The sequence below is a fragment of the Nannospalax galili genome, unplaced genomic scaffold (assembly GCF_000622305.1).
Source record: "Nannospalax galili isolate Female #2095 unplaced genomic scaffold, S.galili_v1.0 scaffold612, whole genome shotgun sequence".
Classification (NCBI taxonomy): domain Eukaryota; kingdom Metazoa; phylum Chordata; class Mammalia; order Rodentia; family Spalacidae; genus Nannospalax; species Nannospalax galili.
The window spans coordinates 109,674-133,830 of NW_008333388.1; the positions used below are offsets into that span (position 1 = coordinate 109,674).

Consider the following 24,157-nt stretch of genomic DNA (forward strand, 5'->3'; position numbering starts at 1 on the left):
CTAGCAACCATTTATAACGCCAGTTCCAGGGGATCTGAAGCCTTCTTCTGACCTCCGTGGGCATTGCACAACACGGGTGCACTTACACACATGCAGGCAATACAGTCACACACATAAAATAAAAATAATAAAAATAAAATACTTTTAAGAAATACAGCAACAAGCCCTGAGGACTTCTGTCCAGGGTGTGAGAGCATTAAGCCTTGAAAGCTAGAACCAGCGTCTGTCTTCTCTTATCAAATGTAATAAATAATCTACCTGGTTGCACAGCTCCTTCAGGCAGGTTTGTTCCTGATCACTTGGGACAACCCGATCTAATATCCTTCTCTGAACTTCCCCTGAGCACAGAAAGTAAGTTATTTTTAAGTAACTGTCCTGTGTAGCCAGCTAGATTCTTCCAGCTTGGCCTTGGGTTTTGATCTGAGTCATCTCTAAGTGATCATAGGTTCTCACAGAGGCTGAAACTACTGTCTTAACCCTAACTCCAAATCTTTTTAATACTTTTTATTTCTTCTTTGAGAAGTTCATAGACATATACAATGTGTTTTGACCAAATCTACCCCCTCATTCCACCCCCTTCCAACTCTTACCACACCTACCGCACCACATCTCTCTCCCAATTTTATGTACTCTTTTTTTTTTCAACCAAGTCTAATTAGCACTGCCAGCACGTGCTTCAGTACAGGGCCTTCCACTGGGGCCAACCAACTCTGAGAAGAAAACTGACTCTCCCTCCTCCAGCCGGCATCGACTGCCAACAGCTCCTCAACTAGGGATGGGGCTCTGGAAACTCATCCTCCATCCATGCTGGAGTTTTAACTGGCTTAATCTTGTGTAGGTCTATGCATGCAGTCACCACTACTGTATGACTCCAAGACTTTCCAACATACAGACATACAGGAATACAGATAAAGAATGCAGAGTTCTGAGTACGATCTCAGAAGAAGAAGGACATACATTCAGTTTTACGATGACTGGACAAGAAGCTATGCTCAGGCCCTTAATCCCTGTGAGTTAGGACCCAAGTTTTTAAGAAGCAAAGAGCAAGGTAGGAAGTCATTTCTCTCATCCCCCAACATTCTCAGGCTCTCTGAGGGAATGAATGGAACCACACAGCAGCCCAGCTCAGTGAGGAAGGCTTCCTTGCTTCTTTCTAGATACTCTGGGCTCTGGGATCTCCTCTATCAGATGGGAGAAGCCAGGAATCTCCCTCCTAGCATAAATGTACCTCCCGCTAAAGGCGTGGGTGCAGGTCAAGCAGAGCTATGGCAAGACATCTCAGACCTTCCTCACAGCCGATACCCTTCAGGATGCTCAAGGGATTGAGGAAGTGTGGGGACAAAGAATGCTCTAGGAGGTGACTGGTTTAGGCAAACTGAGTCTTTTTGTTAACTGATGAACATGTAAAAACTTCTGTGTGTCGTGGTGTAACACTTATAATCCTAAAACTCCAGAGACTGAAGCAGGAAAATTGGGAGTTCAAGGCCAGCCTAGGCTACGTCGCAAGACCTGAGCTCAAAAAAAAAAAAATTAATTAAAATTCTACATAGATATAGCATGCAATGTTTAACTCAGATTAGACTTCCGTATTCTGAAACATTTATTATTTCTTTATGGTGAAAACTTTTTTTGCTTTTGTTTTTGTCTGTTTTGGTTTGGTTTGGTTCTTTGAAGCAGGATCTTGGGCTGACCTTGAACTCATGGAGGTTGCCCTTGAACTCCTGATCCTCTGTCCTCCACCTTCTGAGTGTTGAAATTATAGACATGAGCCATCATGCTCAGTTAATGAAATTTTTTAAAACCCTTCTTGAAATGTGCAGTGCATTATGGTTATCCAAAGTCATCCTACTATACAAGAGCATACCAAAGTGCCCTGGTTAGCCGTAACTCAGTACTCGCTGATCGAGCTTCCAACATCTCCTCTTCCTACTTGCCCCGCCGCTGGCAACCTCCATCATACTATCACGTGTATGAGGTCAATGTTTTCAGACTCCATGTGTGAGGTCATGCAGTATTCCTCTTTATTTCACTTTACACATTTGCCTTGTTACAGTTAATACCGAGCACAGGTTCCCTGTTGTCTCTGTCCATTTGTAAGTTAATAGACACATGGATTGTTTGAATGCTGTGAGAAGATTAAGTTTGGCTTCCCATACTTCCCGATACATGGCTAAAGAAACATAAATGGAAAAAGACTGAGTTCTGGGCCGGAGAGAGGACTCGGCAGTTAAGAGCACTGGGTGCTCTTGCAGAAGACCCAGGTTCAAATCCTAGCTCCCACATGGCAGCTACAAACATTCCTAACTCCAGTTCCGGAAGATCCAATGCCCTCTTCTGTCTTCCAAGGGCACTGCACGACATGGGTGCACTGCCACACATACAGGCATAACACTCATAAAATTAAAAGAAGTAATTTTTTTAAAAAAGATTGAATTCTGAACCAAGCATCAAGAGACCCAGATGATGCTTAACCCAGAACAGCTTTTTTCCCCACATAAGCCCATTTGCTTCTCTGAGCCTTGATTTCCTGACTCTGAAAGAATAAGAGTCTCTGCTGTATCTAAGAAAGCAGATGGCAGGAGTGAGACCTAAACTCTGTGAGACCAAGACCATACGTCCAACACAAGACTCCCTGGAGCCTCTCATTACAAAGAATCCTTCCTTGGGAGGGACTTGACACCACTAAGCACCAATCTGCTTCCGGCGTGCAACCCTCTATCATGGCTCCTCACCCAGCTAACCCACAGCAGTGCGCTCTAGAAGCAGAATAAAACTCTCGGGGGATTTTGCCTTTACTAAGAAGACATTTGGAGACTGTTGAAGGAGAAAAGAGCTAGCTACCGTGAATTTAATAAGAATAACAAGTACTTAAAGTATAGCAGCATGAGGGTCAGTGAGATGACGTAGTGGGTAAAGCACTTGTGCACAAGGCTGACGACCTGAGTTCAGTTCCCAGAACCCACATAAAGATGCAAGGATTTGAAAACTCCATGAAATTGTCCTCTGATCACATGTGTGCACACACACTATAATAATAACAATAATAATAATAATAATAAAGTATACTGCCATGAATACATTTGTTCATCTTTAAAAAAAAAACTTCTTATGATGCATGTGCTAAATAAAGTCTCCAAGGGCAGATGCCTTCAAAGCAGAGTGTGACCAATAAAACTATGTTCTGTTACCACATTACAGACACAGATCCCAATGGCCGTATGCCAGGGGACAAGCCTGCCTCAAAGAGGAGAAGAAAATCAAAGTTAGTGTCACTCATCCGTCACTGCTGAGAACAAGTACAGGCCTAATGTCTCTTCCCAAAAGTCTCATCTCTAGCTCCAGGGAAGCACTGTTCAGCTCTGTCTCTGGCCCTAGGCATCCAACCTTGAACCCAGTATGGAACTGTCTCTCCAGTGAGAAACCAGCAAGTGTTCCCATCTGTCCACTCCAAAACAGAAGCTTCTCTCAGACCTCTGAGGTCCTTAGGTCCTAGCTGACATCTCAGGCCAGCCATTCAAAAAAGGAAGCCCTCCCACCTGGGGACTTTGCTGCAACATCTGCCTCCAACCAGGTGAATAGATGGACATTTCCCTGCTCCCTGGGGAGCCGCTGTACGCTCAGGCCTAGCTGAGAACCCTATGCTTCTTGGAGCTCTGCGCAGACTTCTTACCGACATTCCGGTCCAGTCTGTGTTCTGTAACTGTTTCTGGGCTCCTGGGCTCCCAAGAGGACTTGAGGGCCAATGATGTAGCCACTTCCCCTGAATTTTCATGATGTGAGAGGGAAAGTGTTTGGGCTCAGCATGAGGAGTCCAGTTCTACAACTAGAGACACTGCCCTTAGCCGAGTCCCCTCGTCTCCTGTGGTCTGCAGAAAAAGAGGCAGTGCTGAATGCTGCAGGGGTTCCTCCTCCTCCTACCCCTAAACAGCTACGAACTCCCTGGAAGGGTGAGCCAGACCCAGCCCCACCCAGCCCCACCCAGCCCAGGCCAGCTCTATAAAGGAGGCTCCGGGAGAGCCACTTGGGAAGTTCCAGTTCTGAACGCTCCCCAACCATGAGCCTGAGTCTTTCAGGTTTGCTGTTCTTCCTGATGACCTCATTGCCTTCAGGTAGGAGCTGGGCTGTAGGTCTGGACATAAAGGGGAGGTCTCCCAAGGACTCAGACTCTCAGAAGACTCTATGGGTATAAGCTCAGCATAGGAGCTTATAACCTAGGAGATAAGCCAGTGAGTGGGTCAGGACTGGGATGTAGGTGAGAGAGTTAGTGCTCTGTCCTAGTGATCGTTTACTATATTGAGGACACTCAAGGATCTTCAGAGAGGAGAACCAAGTTCATGATGCACGCATCACCACTCAGCCATCTGAATTCCTATTTCCGCCTAAATTCCTCTGGCTGGATCTGTACTCCAGCTCCCTGAAATGTTATGGGAAGCGAGAGGATGAACTCATAGATGCCAAACTACGTCAGCAAGAGAAAACAAGACTGGGGTTGGTACTAGCCCGGCTTGTCTTTTCCTTTTTGATCTTTGTTTGTTTTCTTTCAGGGAATTGTACATTTGGGAATAGAGGTGTAGACCTTCGTACTTGCAATGCAATTGAGGGTGTTTGTTTCTTTGGTTGTAAGCCAGGATGGACATGGATTGCATTCTGTAACAACCTAATGTCCTGTTGTAGACGGGAGAAAACACTGATCCCACCCCAAGCCAATGTCATATGACCTGCACTTCATCAGTCCAATAAAAAGCTATGCAAATGGCTAAAGGAACTAGCTCTCTGTCCGTCTGTGTGGCCCAATGACTCATTAGTAAACAGTGGGGAGCAGATGGGGTGAGGCTGGACAATTTACTCATTTACTGGCAGAATTCCAGGGGTAGTTTGTAAAGAAGGTATTGCAGTGCTGTGCGTCTGTCTTTAATCATAAGTTCCTACTTCAAATTCAACTAATTAACACCAGTTCACATACACAAGGGTGTAACACTCTCTGAGCAGAGAAATGATAGCTTTCCATGGGACCATCACCCTTTTAAGTGTCATATACGTGTGTCTGTGTATGTATGTGTATATCTACATCACTGGTTTAAGTGTCATATGTGTGTGTGTGTGTATGAAATGATGTAATCCTCAAAACAAAATGAGTTCTTTTCCCAAGGTTAGTTTGTCCTGGATTTGAATCTTGATCAAGTGTATTCTCAGCTGAGCTCAACCACTTCTCAACTGGTAAGTGCAGAAATTTGGTTAGGGGGCTGGAGAGACGGCTCAGCGGTTAAGAGCACTGGCTTATCTTGGCAGCTTCAAATCCCAGCATCCACATGCTGCTAAGAACTGTCCATAAATCCAGTTCTAGGGGATCCAATGCCTTCTTCTGTCCACTAAGGGCACTTACACACATGCAGGCAGCACATACATGCACATAAAATTAAAATAAAAATAGGGAGTTCTAACAGAATTACCCAGTGTGGTGGACAATGTCACTCCCAGAAGACATGGGTTATTGAATAAAAAGGGGGGGAGGGTCCACCAGGAAACATCACCCTAGGTGGGGTAAGAGCAGAAAACTCATCTGCTTGGCTCCCACCAGTCCTGTGCCACCATTCAACCAAGGGTCTGCCCAAGCCACAGATCTATCTTTTGTTGTTTTTATATGTTTGAGACAGGTCCTCTCACTTTAGCCCAGGCTAGCTTCAAACTCACAGCACCTCTCCTGCTTCAGCCTCCTGAGTTCTGGGATTACAACTGTGTATCACCAACGCTACACCCTATTCCTTGCTCCAAGTCCCCACCCCATCTCTGCCTCATTTTCTGAGATAGGGTTTCATGTCTACCCATCTAGCCTCCCACTCGGTATGTAGCACAGGATGACCTTGAACTTAATCCACCACCTCTGCCTCCCAAGTGCTGGGGCCACGGGTGTGCACCACCACATCCAGCAGTTACATATCTTAAACATGTCATTGGTTGCAACCAGTAGCAGTGCCACCCAGCAAAGCCAGTGTCATGTGATAAACATAACGGGTCAGCAACTCTGGGTCTTGATCTTCACAGCCTAGATGCCGAAGTAAAACATGGACTGTGAATGGTTGTGAGGTCCAAGTGTTCTCTCTCTCTCTCTCTCTCTCTCTCTCTCTCTCTCTCTCCTAAGTATAAGGAAGTCTTCCTACTTTATTCTCTAAAATTGGAGCAGTTCGCTTAGCCTATAACCCTGACCACCCAGTAGCCTGTTATTCTAAAACTGCAACCAGCCTGATCCGCGGGTTTGAAAACTTCCCCCAGTGCCACATAGCAAAGCTGGGTGGGACTCGAGACAAGGCCAGTTGCCTGCTTTCTGATTCCTGGTGTATAAACTGAAGCCCTGCACTCTTGGAGAAATCTGAGGGCACTAGAGAGAGAAGCCAGCCACGCCCAGAGCTCCCCCACGCCTATTCCTCTTTGAGGAAGAGGGGAGATGTGCTCCAGGCTGAGAGAATGCCCCAAATTCCATCCCGGAACACCTACCTTCAGTTAGTTCTGGGCAGTTATGAGGAGCTGAGGAAGGCGAGGTCAGGATCTGGAACGCCCCACCCTCAGCTGCCTGTTACATCTTTCTCTGGACTTGTGTGCCAACCGTCTCAGCAAAGCTCGGAAGCTGAAAATGCCCAAGCTGACTCCAGAAATGGCATCTTCACCACGAGGCTAAGCCAGCACTTCTCGTGACAGGCCAGAGAGCATACATCTAGGCCTTGTGAGACTCCACTCTGCCAGTGTAACAAAGAGCCACTCAGACATGTGAGCAAGGCCAGCTTTCAGCAAAACTTTAAAAAAAACAGGAGGAGGGTCAGAACCTGCCAACAGTCTCAACTCCTGAAGGGGCATGCCAGTGCCCTGGCCCACTGTGGAACACATTGGTGTGCCTGTGTTTAGGTTCATGTGTGGTCACATGTACACATGTGTGCACATGCATGTGGAGACCAGAGGTCAACATGAGGTTCCTGCTTTTCTTTTTTGGTTTTTTGAGACAGGTCTCCCTGTAGCCCCTGGCCTAGAACTCACTTTGATGACCAGGCGAGCCTCGAACTCACAGAGATCCACTTACCTCTGCCTCCTGAGTGCTGGGATCAAAGGTATGCATCACCACACCCAGCCCCTCCACTTTATTTTGAGACCGAGTCTCTCGCCAAACCTGGAGCTCGCACATTCAGCTCGGCTGGCTGGCCAGTGAGCCCAGCTCTCCCACCTCCACTTCCCCAGCACTGGAATTACAAACATACGCCACCTCGCCCCGCTTTTCACTTGGGTTCTAGGGATCCGACTCGGGTCTTCATCAGCATGTGGCAAACGCTTTACCAAATGAGCCATCTCCCCAGTTCCTCTACTGGGTTTTTTAAACTTCTGTATATAAACACTACTACTGACCATTACATGCAATTCAAAGTACTGTTAATTCCCTTCAGAACAAGAACAAAGTAATGCCAGAATTGGTGTATTTGTATATTCATCTACTCGCCTACGAAACACATAGCCCATGCTTACTACATGAATAGGTCCCCAAAAGACAAAAACAGGATCGCCGGCCATAGTAGTGAGGGACCTGGGAAGAGGGGGTGGCAGATCTCTGAATTCGAACCCAACCTGGTCTACACAGGGAGTTCCAGCCAGGACTCCATGGTGAAACCCTGTCTCAAATATATATATATATAATTTTATGTATAATTATATATAACTATATATAAAATTATATATATAACTATATATATAATTACATATATAATTTCAAAGGAGAGGTGCAGGATAACACTGGATACAGTCATGGGTCATATGGTGCGATGCACCCACACAGACCACATATACAACAGTTGTCCCATCAGATTCTAATGGAAGAGAATCACTATGAATTATAATAGATTATAATGCAGCAGAATCGTCTCAGCTAGAATTCTTGCTATAATTTCTCAGGGTTTAGATACAAACACCATGATGTTACAGTGTCAGCACAGTAACATGCTGTACAGCTGTGTGGCCTGGGAGCAACCGGCTATATCATACAGCCTAGGTATGTGGTGGATCACACTGCATGGGGAGCAGGCACAGTCTGATAATCACTCAATGAGCAAATCATCTAATGATGAATTTGTCAAGCACTGTGAGCCTGTGTCTGTGTATGTGCATACACATGTGTGTACATGTGTGACCCGTGTGCCCCACGTAAATCAAGATATAGGATATTTCTATCACCCCCAGAAAAGTTCATCATGCCCTTCTCAGTCAGTAACTCCAACAAAACAGCCTCTCTGTTACCAACGACCAGCTTTGCATGGGGCTGAGCTTCAGGGACACAGGCTCGCACGTCTGCAGTGTGGCCTAACCTCTGTCACTCGGCATAATGTTTATGAATCTTCGCCATGGTGCTATGGGCAACACTAGTTCACTCTGTCCTTTAGATAGGACTTTATTAACTTCTGTATCCAACCCCCATAGATCAGACTTACATAGTTAATACAATCTGTTACTCCTCTACAACGGCAAAAAATAAAGACCGATCACAGCCACACGCTGTGCAGAAACAGTCCTTTCAGGTTCCGTGGATGTCTGAACAAATTTATAGAGACATCCAGCATGCTTCAACACAATCTGCAGTAAAAACAAAATCCCAGAGAACAGCAGAGTTCTGGTACTGCTGTGGCATCTGATAGTGTTGCTGTTGTTGTTGTTTGTTTGTGTTTTTAGCTTCTCAATCATCTGGAAAGAAAATGCTCTAGAGTAACACAATCTAAAATGACTCTGATAAAGCACAGTCACAAATCACTGGGGGGAGGGCTGGAGAGATGGCTCGGCAGTTAAAAGCACTGACTGTTTTTGCAGAGGACACAGGTTCGAATCCCAGCACCCACATGGTGGCTAACAACTGTCCAGAACTCCAGTTCCAGGGCATCCAACACCCTCTTCTGACCTCCATGGACATTGCACGACACAACTGCACTTACATGCAAGCAGGCAATACACTCATACACATAAAATAAATATAAATATTTAAAACTGCTACAAATCATTTTTAAAATATAGAATACCTCGCTGTATCATTCTAATTTTAGCAGATGTACTGTCAAATCAGGTACTTTTTTTTGAGACAGTCTCAGGTGGCCCACACTGGTCTAGAATTCTCTGTGAAGCAGAGGATAATGTTGATTTTCTGATCCTCCTGCCTCCACTTCCCATGTGCTGGAATTAGCTGTGTGGACTACCACATGGAGTTTGTGAGTGCTGGGAATCAAGCCCACGACTTTTGCATGCTGGGCAAGCACTCCAGCAACGGGGCCACATCCTCAGCCCCGTATTGCCAGTTTTGTGGTAAGTCTTTTTATTACTGATTTGTAGAAGCTACAGAGCACCGGAATTTGCAAACACATTTACAGAAAGGAAATGACCTCTGATTTTAGGTTGAGGCCCATCCCAGTGGCACGGTTGTAAGTTAATGGTAGAGCCAAATGAGAATCTGGTTGGATCCTCTGCGCTCTGTGTCAGCTTTTCCTCCAGTGCCGGTGTCTACACATCCACGCTTGACATGAATAACATGGGAGAGGAGTTGAGGGAGCAAATGAGTGCCCCCAAATACTTCTATGTTGCTTGTCCTTCTTTAAAGGTAGTAGACAGCTAAGTTGTTACTGTGTCGAGTCCTGGAGGAAGTACCTTCCAGCCTTAGCTTCTCCCTGGCTGGATGGATGCATGGATGGATGGATGGGTGGGTGGGCAGATGGGCGGGTGGGCAGGTGGATGGATGGATGGGTGGGTGGGTTGGGGGATGGGTGGGTGGGTAGATGGGTGGATGAGTGGGTAGATGGATGGGTAGATGGGTAGATGGGTGGAGGGGTTGGTGGATGGATGGGTAGATGGGTAGATGGGTGGATGAGTGGGTAGATGGATGGGTAGATGGGTAGATGGGTGGATGAGTGGGTAGATGGATGGGTAGATGGCTGTATGGGTGGGTGGATGGGTGGACACAGACTAAATGATTGTGAGGCTGATAGATACTAATCCATATAAAGGCAAAACTAAGGCTTCTTCTGTTTCCACCTCCTCATTTGCCAAGGTGCCATATGAAACATCCTTTAAGGATTTATGAGTCTTTCCTGCCACCAGGTGGCAGCCTTTGCACATCTTCAGGATGTGAAATCTTTTCTAAAGTCTTGTTTGACTGTCGGTTGCTTCCTTAAGTCCTCAGGAGGAGCACAGTGCTGGTCATGCAGGCAGCATTCAGTAACACAATAGACTTTGTTAGAGAAAACTCTAGAGAGTTGCTACATAAGCATGTGTATATACTTAAACACCACTTAAATACACTTGAAAGGACTCAGGGTTGGGGTTGGTGATATGGCTCAGTAAGTAGAGGCACTTGCTACCAAGCCTAATAACCTGAATTCTATTCCCAGAACCCACATGGTAGGAGAGAACCAACTCCTGCAAGTTGTCCTCTGACCTCCACATGTATACCATACACACACACACACACACACACACACACACACGCGATGATTGATAGATAGATGATAGATGACAGATAGATAGATAGATAGATAGATAGATAGATAGCTAGATGATAGATAGATAGATAGATAGATGATATAGATAGATAGATAGATAGATAGATAGATAGATAGATAGATAGATAGATAGATAGATAGATAGATAGATAGATAGATAGATAGATAGATAGATGATAGATAGATAGATAGATGATAGATAGATGATAGATAGTAGATAGATGATAGAGATAGATAGATAGATAGATAGATAGATAGATAGATAGATAGATAGATGATAGACATATAGATGATAGATAGAGGCACCAAGAGGTTAATGCTGTTTTAGTCACCATGTAAATGGGAGCCAGGACCTGTATAAAACCAAACTAAGAGAATAATAATTTGTGTCCTCATCATAGGGCAGGGGATAAGTGTGGGCAGGGCTGTACCAATGGGAGACCATTGACATGCTGGGTCTGACTTGGGAAAGCAGCCCCAGATTGGCCTGTGAGGCACTGTCAGGAAGATCTGCTGCCTGTAGTGGCTCCCACCTGAAAACATGAGTAGAGATTCACAGACAGATACACACCTGTGCATCAGATCTGGGAAGCCCAACGGAAACCACTCAGGTGAGAAAGCTGGGCCCGGAGAGGAGAGGAGACCTGCCCAGTCACACTCTGATAACGTCAGCAAGGTCTTCTGGGAGGCTGCCTGGTGCTCCATGAGACACACCAGCTGCAGTTCAGGGAAGAAAGCTGATTAAAATGCTAGAACACAGTTAAAATTTTCTGAATACTTTTCAATCCTCCTGTTTGGGAAAAAGACGCACGCGAACTTGGGTAAACCTATAAAGAACATGGAGCAAAAGTTAATACAATCCACAGGTGTCAAAGGGGATCAATCTGTGAAAGGCTTCGAAGGCTCTAGAGTCCGCTCCCTCCTGCTTGGTAAGTGTTCCGTCAGCACCAGAGGGCTAGACATCTGAGCAGACCAACACCTATTCCTGCTGCCACCACCAGAGGGCACAGTTTGATCTTCTTCCATGCTTGTTTCCGGAGCCAAGAAAACCACTCTGGTCACTTTCTACTTGATTTTCACAAGGTTTCCAAGAACCAGAGCTGGGCGAGCTGGGATATAAACCTCATAGTAACAGAGGGAGTCAGACAGGTGATCCCACCTGTGTGATGAAAACCCATTTCTGACCGTTCCCAGTAACGGAAATCCTTAGCCAAGGTAATGTGTTGACGAGAGACTTTTTAAAATTTTTATTATTTTTATTTCATGTGTATGAGTGTATTTCCTGCATGTGTGTAAGTGTACCTGTATCATGCGATACCTTCAGAGTCAGAAGACGTGGAACTGGAGTTATAGATGGTTCTTAGCCACCACATGGGTGCCAGAAATCGAACTCAGGTCCTCTGTAAGAGCAACCAATGGTGTTCTTAACCATTGAGCCATCTCTCCAACCCCATAGACTTGTTCTCGTTGCATATAACTATAGACTCAGAAGCCATCTACCTGGACTCAATAGCTTGTTACTCCTTGTTAGGTGACATTAGAAAAGGTACTTTACAAACTCCAGTTACCACTGTAAACAGAAAAATTAAAACCACATAATAGACCACAAGTAAGCTGTGGCTCCCACAGTGTCTGGTACCTCAAGAACTCAAGATGTTGAGTGGGTGGAATTGTCAGTGGATAAGGGCCAATAGACTGTTTCAGGCCTGGTCCCAGAGTCTACTTGACAAGAGGTCAGAGGATGTGGCCTGCATAACACGTGGCAAGTATCTTCTTACACATTTCTTTTTTATTATTGTATTTTTAATTATCTTTCAAAGTAGTCAGCTTCCATAGAGATCTCTTCCAAACATCCTTAGTTTTGATTAACCCGCCCCACCCCCTTATCTACTCTTACTTCATCCTCCCCCACTGCTGCTTAAACCTTTAACTCCAGTTATCCCTCCTCCACCTCTCCCTCCATCGCATAAGTGCTCCATTCCCTCTCCCATTAGGACCTCTTCCCCTCTCCCTCTCATGTGGGAGCTTTCTGGCTTCTGGGCTTTATGGATACTCCAAGTTAAACACACAAATCTGAAAATTCAAAGCTAGGATCTACACATGAGGGACAGCCTGTGGTATTTACCTTTCTGGACCTGGGTTACCTCACTCAGCTACTTCCCAGCTCCATCCATTTCCCTGAAAATTTCATAATTTCATATTCCTTTACACCCGAATAAATTTCCATCGTGTTTATGCATCATGTTTTCATTATCCATTCATCAGCTGATGGGCTAAGATTGATTCCATTCACCACTTATTCATACAATATTTCTGATCTTTGGCTGTCCTTTATTCAGTTTGCTAATGCAATAGTTAAAAGACACTGTTGTGGAGCTGGGGAGATGGCTCCATGGCTAAGAGCACCGTCTGCTCTTGCAGAGAACCCAGATCCAGCTCTCAAGATCCGCATGGCCAACACCTGTCCTTCTAACTCCTGTTCCAGGGAATCTGACACCCTCTTTTGGTCTCCACAGGCATCGCATTGCATGACAGGGGTACACTTACATACATGCAGGCAAAACACTCATACAAATAAAATAAAAATAATTTTTAATAAAAAAAGAAAAACAAAAGACACTCCTGTACACTGCTGTCCTCCAAGTCAGACAGACACCATCTTCCTGAGATCAGGTGTGTGCTCTTGCCAAAAATAATCACGTCTGAGATTGGTGATTGGTCACACACCCCAATAGAAGGAAGGGCAGGGACTTTCATGAGTATCCAGCCACTCTTCCTAACCTAATTAGTTCAGCTCTAATTGCATATGGCTGGGGAAAGGCCACCACTGTGCTTGGGTGATGACTTTATGGTGCAGTCTTGGGGAGAGTACCCACACTTCTGTAACTCCTTACCCATTGCTCTATCAGTATTCCCAATAAACCACCTAGTTTTCCAGAGTTCACCTTGGTGGGACTTGTATCTCATTTTGTCATTGGGACCTGGGGCGGGAGGGGGAACCTGGGCTCGTTTACATTTTTCCCACCAGAAAGAATTTGTTTTCCTACTCAATAGATCTCTTCTTTATTTGTTTCTCAGTGAGACAGCTATACTTTTGTATGTTTTAACACTAAGCATTGAGGAAAGCATCTTTAGAGGGTCCTTTATTTAACTTCTATGGCTATCTGACTACTAGTTAAATTAATCAGTTTAGGGCAATTGTCAGCATGTGTCTAAACATTTAAAAATATTCACCCTCACATCCCCATATGATGAGGATGTTTTATTCATTTTTTTAACTTTTAAAAAATTTTATCGAGAATTTCACACACGTATATAAGGTGTTTTGGTCAAATCCACGCCCACTCCCTCCTCTCCAACTCCTCCCATAGCTCCCCATCACTTTTTCCTGAACAACTTCGTGTACTCTTTCTTTGATACTCTAACACCCCCCCCGAAGAGGTAACCCTAAAATCTTTTAAGGATTAGATAAGAGCTCCCAAATACTTTAGACATTTTTGGCCTTTGGAACAGAGTATGTTGCTAAGAGGTCCAAGGACATTTTGATTTTTAGCCAAGAAACTGGCCACTTTTCTCTGAGGTCTTTTTACCCCAACTTCCTAGCCAATTCCTACCTCCTATTATTATCACACCATCCCCTGAGGAGGTTACCCAAATTGCCAATAGGGAATCAGGACGCAGACTGCTCTGGCTTCTTCCATGATGAACATGGGGTGAGGCAGTTGGGGTACCCCTTCAGTGGGTCTATCTAAAAGACTCCCAAATTGCATAACTCTTAACTGTAGGGAGAAAAGAAGGTCCTTGACTGGTGCCTAGGAGATGTGAAGAAGTAATGGCAAGAGTAGTTAGTGTTACAAGTTCTAGACAGGGAACTAGAAAAAAGTCAGAACAGGGCAATTTTCACATGTTCATATGAGAGTCCATTGGAGTTTCTTGACAAGGGCTTCCGAAAGCATCCCTCTATTGGGTTCTCCTCATTTTTGTCTGCCAAGGCTGGACTCGAGAGTGATGGACTCAGGATTTGTCTTCAGGCACTTTGATAGCTGTTGGAGTGGCTAGAATCAGTGTCAGTTCCCTTGCTAAGGCTTCTGGATAGGGGGAGAAAACAAATGTATCCATCATTTTAGAACACTAGCAGGTTGTCTCCCTTAGCTACAGTGGGCACTACAGTATTAGAGACTAAGATTTGAAGTCTTACATCTGAGCAGTGCTTTCTGATTGGAAACAAAATCATCAATGAGAAATAATTGTCTAAATAACATTTTATATGGACTGAAGTCTAATTTCTGAGAAGTGTAATCCCTTGAACTCTTACAGAAATATACTGATCACTTTAATCTTTTGTTATACTTTCCCACCAGAAAGAATTCTAGCAACAGATACAGCGGAAAAAAGAAAGACCCTGGTTCTCCCTTCAGCTGCACAGATACTGAAAAAGACCCTGTTCACAGCAGTAAACAAACAATAAACATAGGAAAGAGGAACAAGGGACAGGCAGACAGCTACAGGAAGATAACTTTAAAACCATGGGGAAGGAACCCCAAAAGACACAAACACATAAATTTTCCATGTTCTTGGATAACACATTCCAATATAGCGGCCATATCACCCCTCTCTATCAACATAGAAAGTGTGTGTGATTCCCACAAAAACTTTTGAATCACATGGGCAAATTCTCAAGCTCCTGAAAAAAGTTTCTAAATAAGACTGTCATCAGAAATTCAAGTTGAGGGGTCAACCTAAGTCCCCCTTCTAGACACTAAAACCTTTATTATTCGGTTTCAATAAGGAAACTTAGAATAGCACCTGACTAGATGCAGTATATTAAAGTCAAGGGAGCATTTAGAAAATACCAGAAAGTGGCCTAGTCAAAGATCATGGAGTAAGTAATGTCACACTTGACGCCTCTCTGGAAGGCAGGAGGCTGGAAGCTCATTCCACACGTCGTCCTAGAACATACTCAAAAGGAATCAGATATGAAGCATTTTCCCTAATACTGGAAGAAAACAGAAGAATTGCTTTATAATCTTTCTGCCTGAAACAAAGCACAAATGCCATGTTAAAAATAATAGACTACATGAAACCAATTGTTTCTCCGTGAAAAAGTCAAACAAGGAAAATAATCAGGGAACACAACAAATATAAATTATAAGCTGGAGTAAAAGTTCCTATCAAAATCTTTAAAGTTTTTAATAAAAATCCTTGAGGTTACTTTTATGAAGTTGAATTTTTTTTTTTTTTTTTGGTCTTTTTGAGACACGGTCTCTCTGTAGTCCCAGCCGGTCTGGCTATGTAGAGCAGGCTGGCCTCGAACTCACAAAGATCTGCCTGCCTCTGCCTCCCACATGCTGGGACTAAAGGCGTGTGCCACCATGCCTGGCTTGAAGTTGCATTTTTCACATGCTTTTTGTTTTGGCTTTTATTTGTTGAGACAGGGTTTCACACGTAACCCAGGCTAGCCTCAAACTTGTCATCCTCCTACCTCAGCCTCCTCAGTATTTCACAACCATTTTTTATAGATTTTCTTTTATTTTTAGTTACAAATATATGTCTGTGTCTATGTGAGCATGAGTTCAGTACCCATGGAGGCCAGAAGAGGGCATCAGATCCCCTGGAGCTGGAGTGACAGGCAGTTAGCCATCTGACCTGGGAACTGAGAACTGAGCACTGGTCTGCAAGAGCTGTGCGTGCCCTTAACCACTGAGCCATAACTGTAGCCCCTCTCATCCATGTTTATGTTTGAAACAACTACTGGCAACTCCTGATAGAATTTCCACAAACTTAACGGTCACTCGGTGACAACCACTTCACTTAAATGGTTAATAAGATTCAGTTTAAAGGGGTCAGAGAGATGGTTCAGCAGCTAAGAGCACTGGCTGCCTGTGCAGAGGACCTGGGTTGAGTTCCCAGCACTCACATGGTGGCTAACAACCATCTGTAACACCAATTCCAGGGAATCTGTGCTGTCTTCTGGTGTCCGAGAAGTTCACACACGTGATGCACTTACATACATGCAGGCAAAACACTAGTATGCATAAAATGAAAATAAATAAATCGTTTTTAAACAGAATCATTTTAGAGCTGGGGAGATGGGTAAGTGGGGAAAGCATGAGGACCAGAGGTCAGATCCTCAGAAGCCAGGTGAAGCAGAGAGCAGCCACTAGTGAGTGTCCGAGAGTCCAGTGTAACTACAGTGAGATGGGAGGCAGAAACAGGAGAGTCCCCAGAAGTTCTCGGGACAGCTGGCCTGGCACATGCAACACTAACCAGAAGAAATCCTGTCTCAAACAAGGAAGAGGCAAGGGGAGGGAGGGAGGGAAGAAAAAAGGAGGAGAGTGGAGAAGAGATGGGTCTGCACATGTTCAGTACAAAAGTGGTTATTTTTTCAAAATATCAATACACTTGGTTGACTCAGAAGCTAAGCCTGTGGATGTGGAAGGGTGACTACTTCAAAACAATGGTGAAGCTTCTATCTGAGGAGGTCGCCCTTGCTCTGCTAACCGGGAAGCCACTTAACAAGTACAGTGACTGCACTGTGATTAGACAAAAGCAGCTGCAAACTTTAAAGAGAGATCCAAACCCTCCCTATGGCCCTCCCGCCCTTCTTCCGTCAAGACACCTACCTCTGGGCACCTAGAACCCCACACCTGCCTCCCCAGCACATGGACCCCTATCTGTAGTGGGCAGGGTTGGCTCTGCAGCATCAAATCAGCAAAGGGCAGGAGCACTGAGCCTGAGCCATCTACCCAACTCCCTCCCGACCCCTGTGCCCTGGAAAGGCTGCTGGCAGCAGGAGCAATCCAGACAGATAGATGACTATTTGTGCAATATTAGGAAATTCAGGGGGTGAGTGTGGGTGTATCCACGGAGGCAGAGGACAACCGTACAGTCAGCTTTCACCCTTCGACCATTACACAGGTTCCAGGGATGGAAATCAGGCCCTCTCTGCAGCATCTCACTGGCCCAGTGGGATGTTATTACAATGGAACATACCCAACCTAGGCATAACTCCCACTCACAACAACACAACATTGCCAGGAATCTCCCAGACAAACAAGAAAGAGGAGCCAGACACAGAGCAATGCCAGCTGCTACTTACACACATTTCAGGAGCAAGAGCAGCTGTCTCTGGTGGGTCCGGCAAATATTTTAGACATTAATGACATACATGCAGGCAACACACTCATACATATAAAATAAAATTAATGTCTAAATATATTTTATGTGTATGAGTGTGTTGCCTGCATGTATTTAAGTGCAATGCCTACGGAGGTCAGAAGGAGGCATCAGATCCCCTGGAACTGGAGTTATGAATGGTTGTTGGCTGCCATGTGTGTGCTGGGAATCAAACCCTAGTCCTCTGCAAGAGTAGCCAGTGCTCCTAACCACTGAACCATCTTTCCAGCCCCAAACCTGGGTGGTTTTGTTTTGTTTTGTTTTGTTTGTTTGTTTGTTTTAATTTTGGTCTTTTTGAGACGAGGCCTCCCTGTAGCCCCAGCTGGCCTAGAACTCATTATGTAGGCCAGGCTGGCCTTGAACTCACAAAGATCTGCCTGCTGGGATTAAAGGCATGCGCCACCACGCCCGGCCAAACCTGAGTGTTTTAAGAACCTCTCCATCAACGCCCATACAGAGCTGCGCAGTGCACGCTCCACTTCCATCAGCAAGTTAAGTGGTACCAGGAAGCCAGCCTCATCTGTCTAGGAAAACGCGTCTGAAACCTAAGCTTTGCTGAGGACCTGGTAGAAAACTTGAAAAGTGCATGGGGCTCCCTCAGATAGAGACAAATATCAGAGGCACTGAAGAACAAAACAGAGCCCTGAGGCCGCGCAGGCTCCCTCCGCCTGCTGTACACTAGCTCATGGTCCACGGTGGGCCCATGCCAGACCCTTGTGGGACCACAGAGGCATCAGCATCAGCCAGACCACAGGAGCAGGACACCCCGACCTTGCCGCTGAGCGCCCGCTTTCTCTTCCCGAGTTCCTGGCCACTCCCTGTCCTTTGGGGGTCCCAGTTCTTTCCCACCACTCCCAGCACCAGGCACTGTCCAGACAAGAGCCAGGCTGTCCACCCGTGGCGCCAGCAGGGGAAGAGCCGACAGCTCGGCCCCTGCTCCCACCACCTCCCCTCTCCTGGCACCAAAACAGATGACCTCATCGGAGGAACCAGCAGCTATCAGCCACCAGCCCACTAGGAGCTGACAGCGCACTGGGCCAGGCAGCCGGCCTGCGCGGCTCTGGTTACTTTGGCACAGGCCAGAGCTCTGTAGAGCTTCGGTGGCAGCCTTCAAACAAGGGAGCCACAGTCTCGTTCTGGGCGTGGGCACTGGGTAGGCTCTGCTCCTGTTTATGGACCTCTCTCAGCCACTCACTGGCCTTTGTGCTGTCCTTGTGGACATAGCAACTGCAAAAGACAGCCACCACCCACCAAACCACAACAGGACAGAGATGGGTCGTGTGTGTGTGTGTGTGTGTGTGTGTGTGTGTGTGTGTGTATGTGTTCATGCCTGGGTGATTGTGTCTGTGTCTGTGTCTGTGTGTGTTCATGCCTGGGTGATTGCGTCTGTGTCTGTGTGTGTGTGTATGTTCATGCCTGGGTGATTGTGCCTATGTGTGTGTGTGTGTGTGTGTGTGTGTTCATGCCTGGGTGATTGTGTGTGTGTCTGTGTCTGTGTGTGTTCATGCCTGGGTGATTGCGTCTGTGTCTGTGTGTGTGTGTATGTTCATGCCTGGGTGATTGTGCCTGTGTGTGTGTGTGTGTGTTCATGCCTGGGTGATTGTGTGTGTGTATGTGTGTGTGTGTGTGTGTGTGTGTGTGTGTGTGTGTGGTGTATGTGTTCATGCCTGGGTGATTGTGTGTGTATGTGTGTGTGTGTGTGTATGTGTTCATGTCTGGGTGATTGTGTCTGTGTGTGTATGTGTGTGTGTGTGTGTTCATGCCTGGGTGATTGTGCCTGGAATGTCTGTGTGTGTTCATGCCTGGGTGATTGTGCCTGTGTGGGTGTGTTCATGTCTAGGTGATTGTACATGTCTGTGTGTGTGTGTGTGCTCATGCCTGGGTGGTGCACATATATGTGCCTGTGTGTGGAAGCCAACCTCAGGTATGTTTCTTGGGGTTTTTTAATATTTTATTTTTTCATTTTATGTGAATGAATGTTTTGCCTGCATGTCTGTCAGTGCACCTGTGCCATGCCATGGAGGTCAGAAGACAGCATCAGATCCCCTGGAACTCAAGTTATGGATGGTTGTTAGCTGCCACGTGGGTGCCAGGAATTGAACCCAGATCCTCTCCAAGAGCAGCCAGTGCTCTTAACTGCTGAGCTATCTCTCCAGCCCCAACACTATTTTTTTTTTTGAGAAACAGTCTCTCACTGGCCCAGAAGTTGTCAAACCAACAAGCCCCAGGGATCCTCCTATCTCTATTAGGATTATAAGTATACACCCCCATGCCTGAATTTTTTCCTAATGGGTTCTGTGGCTCCAACTCAGATCCCCCTTCTTGCAGAACAAGTACTTTACTGACTGAACCATCTCCCGAGCCCCAGAGGCTCTCTTTAAACAGTATGCCCTGGGCTCTGAGCCCCTGTATTGTGGCCTGCACTCCCTTCATTCCGTCCACTGTAAATATTTCAGTCTAGTACAGTTATTTTAACCAAGTCGAGAAATGGAAGTCCAAGACTAACTGTTCCAGAGGTCTACAGCTCAGCTCCCCTCACACCACAGCGGGTATGGGAGAGGCCTCCTCACGCAGGTGACAAGGGAGCGCCCATCTTCTGCCAGACCATATCAGTTCCTGGATGGCGTCACTGCTGGTATTTTTTCCAGTCTGGTTACACTAGTTTTCTGTTGCCATGATAAAACACCATGACCAAGGCAACTTATAAGTTTATTTGGCTTATGGTTCCAGGGATAAGAGCCCGTCATGGTAGAGGAGTTGTGGCAGCAGCAGAGGCAGTCAGGGCAGAATGCTGAACTCACATATTCACACATACATGGGAGGCAGAGAGAGCCAAACTGGAAATGGGGCATGGCTTCAAACTCTCAAAGCCCGCCCCCAGTGACACACTTCCTCCAGCAAGGCCACACCTCCCAAACTTCCCAAGCAGCACCACCAACTGAGAACCAAGTGTTCAACTACCTGGAGTCTACAAAGGACATTCATTTAAACCCCGCACTAGTCCAACTGAGCATGTTTCTTATGCTGTTGCCCACACAGCATGTGACCTTAAGTAAAGTTTTATAATCTTCCTAGACTTCAGTTGTGTGATCTATGAAATGGTAGTGTAACTGTTCATGTCTTTGAGCACAGTTGTGAGAACCAAGTGAACAGTGTTCTATGCCCCGCATGTAGGAAGCACTCAATAATGCAGGATGCCTTTATTACCTGGATCCAGCCAGTGGTGTCCTCTTTGACATGGTGTTGGTAAGGCGGTCAGCTTCTGCCTAGATTCTCCACCCGGTATCAGTTTGACTGTACTACCACTGAGTATGTGAACGGGGGTTCATTCATTAAAAGCACCTCACATCTTTGGAAATCATTAGATGAAGGCTGGGGATATAGCTCAGTTGGTGGACTGCTTGCCTAGCATGCATGAGTCCCTGGGTCCCATCTCCAGAAATACACAAATGGTGGTACAGGCCTATAATCTCAGCACACAGGAGATGCAGGGAGGAGGAACAAAAATTCAAGGTCATCCTCAGCCACATAAGTGAGTTCAGGGCCAGCCTGAACATGAGACTTTATCTCAAAAAGGAGAGGAGAGGGAAGGGAAGGGAGAAGGGAAAAGGGAAAGGAAGAGAAAAGTAATGCTCATTAGACAGAAGTGACTTTGTGGGCTGGAGAGATGACTCAGTGGTTAGGCTCACTGGCTGCTTGTGCAAAAGACCTGGGTCCCACTCCCAGCACTCACATGGCAGCTAACAACCATCAGTAACTCCAGTTCTAGGGGATCCAGTGCCCTCTTCTGGCCTCCAAGGGCATTACACCTATGTGGTACACTTACAGACATGCAGGCAATACACTCATATACATAAAATTGCAGTTTTTTTAATTTAAAAAAAAAAAAGAGGTGAGAAGTGGCTTTGTGCAACATTGAACTGCATCAGGTCTCTTCCACCCCCTACAGGGTGGCAAGTGCCACCTGGGAACCTCCCCAAGGAAACAGTCTCCCCAGCTACTCATTCCCTGAGCCTCTGCAGAGGCTCCAGGCCAGATTGATCTCAGTGACTTCTCCATCGATCCATTGTTGACAAGAATCACCACAGGTTGGTCCCTGGACCTTGGGACAGATGATCAGACACTAACCCGGGAAGAGAAGACCCTTAGAAGCTCATTGAGTCACTCCAGATCCCAGTCACACCTGAATGCCTGCAGGGCTTTCTGAAACTTTGTTAGGGTTCTCTCTATTCCTGACTTCAGCAGCGTTACCACCACAGCACACTCTGGCGGGGAAGGTGCTTACTGATCTCTACCTTGTACTCAAGAACACTGAGAAATAATAACCAGCAACCAGTCAAGAATACACAGCTTTTTCCCAGAAGGAATCAGACTTCCTGGTTCCGACTCTCTCTGAGTGATGTACACAGAACAGCTTTCTAAAGGTTCAAAGCCTCGAGGTGGGCTACAGCTATAGATAACCTCTTGTGGGGACCTGCAGGGACCTGCCATGAACTGAGCATTGCAGCTGCCCTGGGTACTTACACTTTACCAGACAGAACACCTTTGAGGCCAACCTTCCTGAAATGCACTCTTTTAAATCCCAGTTTCTTTTAAACTGTGAATCGCAACCTTATATTCGGAGGTTACAAGAAATTTAGCAACAGCAAAGGGTTTTTGAATGTTCAATTACCAAAAATTAATTTAAAAATCAAGATGAATCTGGGTTTTTCTGGCTCACCTATATTGCATTGTGCAATGTCACTGCAGTGTTGGCTCTAAACATATAACACGTGCCCTTTGCACTGTGCATGCTGTCACACGAAGTAGCACCAACAAACGCTGTCTGAAACACCTTGGCACAGATTTAAGACTGATGTATGTCATAAATTTTAGTGTTTTTACTAAACATACAAGTTTTCTGCTCTTACAGGAAACAAAAGTCTTTTTTTTCACTATTTTAATTTTATGTGTATGAGTGTTATGCCTGCATGTAGGTAAATGCATCCGTGTCATGCAATGCCCACAGAGGACAGAAGAGGCTGTTGGATCCCCTGGAATTGGAGTTACGGACAGTTGTTAGCCACCATGTGGGTGCTGGGATTCAAACCTGGATCTTCTGCAAGAACAGTCAGTGTTCTGAAAACCACTGAGCCATCTCTCCAGCCCCAACAAAGACTTTTACTATGTTCCCACCATTACTCCTCAGTACGTATCAAACAGTGTAGTAGATTTTATCAAATAGTGTATGTTAGAATGTTTGACTTTTTAAATTTGTTTGAACTGCTGAGTTAGTTTCATTTTTTAAAAAATCAGTGGACCAGTGAGATGGCTCAGCAGGTAAAGATACTTGCAAACAAGACTGACAAGTTGAATTTGATTTCTGGGTCCCACATGGTGGAAAGAGAAAAAAGATTCCTGAAAGTTATAATCTGACATCCACATCCACCCTGTGGCACACACATGTATGCACACGTGTACACAAACACACACACATGAGAAAATGAAATTTTAAAATCACTAAATGAATTATGTTTTGGGATTATCATTCTGCCATATCAAATATCAAGTCAAGACTTAATTCTTCGTGTAAAAATCAACAAGCACATCCATCTCATTAGTGTGCAAATTTGCTTGTGTCTTTAGTAAATGAAAAAGATATGTACACCAAGAAGTGTTATAAAATGAATTCATCGCTGCTGGAGCGGTGGCTCAGGGGTGAAGAGCACTTGCTTCTCTTCTAGAGGACCTGAGTTTGGTTCCCAGCACCCACATCAAGAGGCTCAAAATCACCTATATCTCCAGTTCCCAGGGATCCAATGCCCTCTTCTGGTTTTCACAGGCACAAGCATGCATGTACACAAACACACATACACATAAATAAAAATTAACATTCAAATATAAAATAAAAATAGCTTATGATTAATTATGAGTAAAGACTGTTTTACATACCTATATACTCAGTCCTGCATAAAAATTTCTCAGACCAAAAGGGGTCAAAAGTGGAAAAGGGTTAGAAGCCTCGTTTTAAAAATGACACAAAGGGGGTGGAGAGATGGTTAAGAATCCTTGTTGTACAGTCATGAAGACCAGATTCAGGTCCTAGCACCCACATAACAAACCAGGCATCCCATGTACACCTGTAGCCCTAGCTGTAAGGTGTGGCAGAAACACAGTGATCACCTGTGCTTGCTGGCTTCTTACCTACCAAGAAAACATGAGCCCCAGGTTGAGGGAGAGACTCTGTCTCAAAGGACTAGGTGGAGAGTAGCACAGGAACGATCCCTCCTCTAGCCTCACATGCACACAGACACGTGTGCCTGCACACACAAATGCACATACATTCACACAGACATACACACAATAGATATAGACAGATAGATGATAGATAGATAGATAGATAGATAGATAGATAGATAGATAGATGATAGATGGATGACAGATAGATAGATGATAGATAGATAGATAGATAGATAGATAGATAGATAGAT

General features: G+C 45.4%; 1 protein-coding gene across 1 annotated transcript; it reads left to right on the plus strand.

Annotated features, from left to right (window-relative positions):
* The first annotated feature begins 4,054 nt into the window (after window positions 1-4,054).
* Window positions 4,055-4,717, plus strand: Defb136 (defensin beta 136). Its single transcript, XM_008828157.1, has 2 exons — window positions 4,055-4,109; window positions 4,545-4,717. Exons 1-2 carry the CDS (start codon window positions 4,055-4,057, stop codon window positions 4,715-4,717), a joined length of 228 nt encoding a protein of 75 aa, XP_008826379.1.
* The last annotated feature ends 19,440 nt before the right edge of the window (window positions 4,718-24,157 follow it).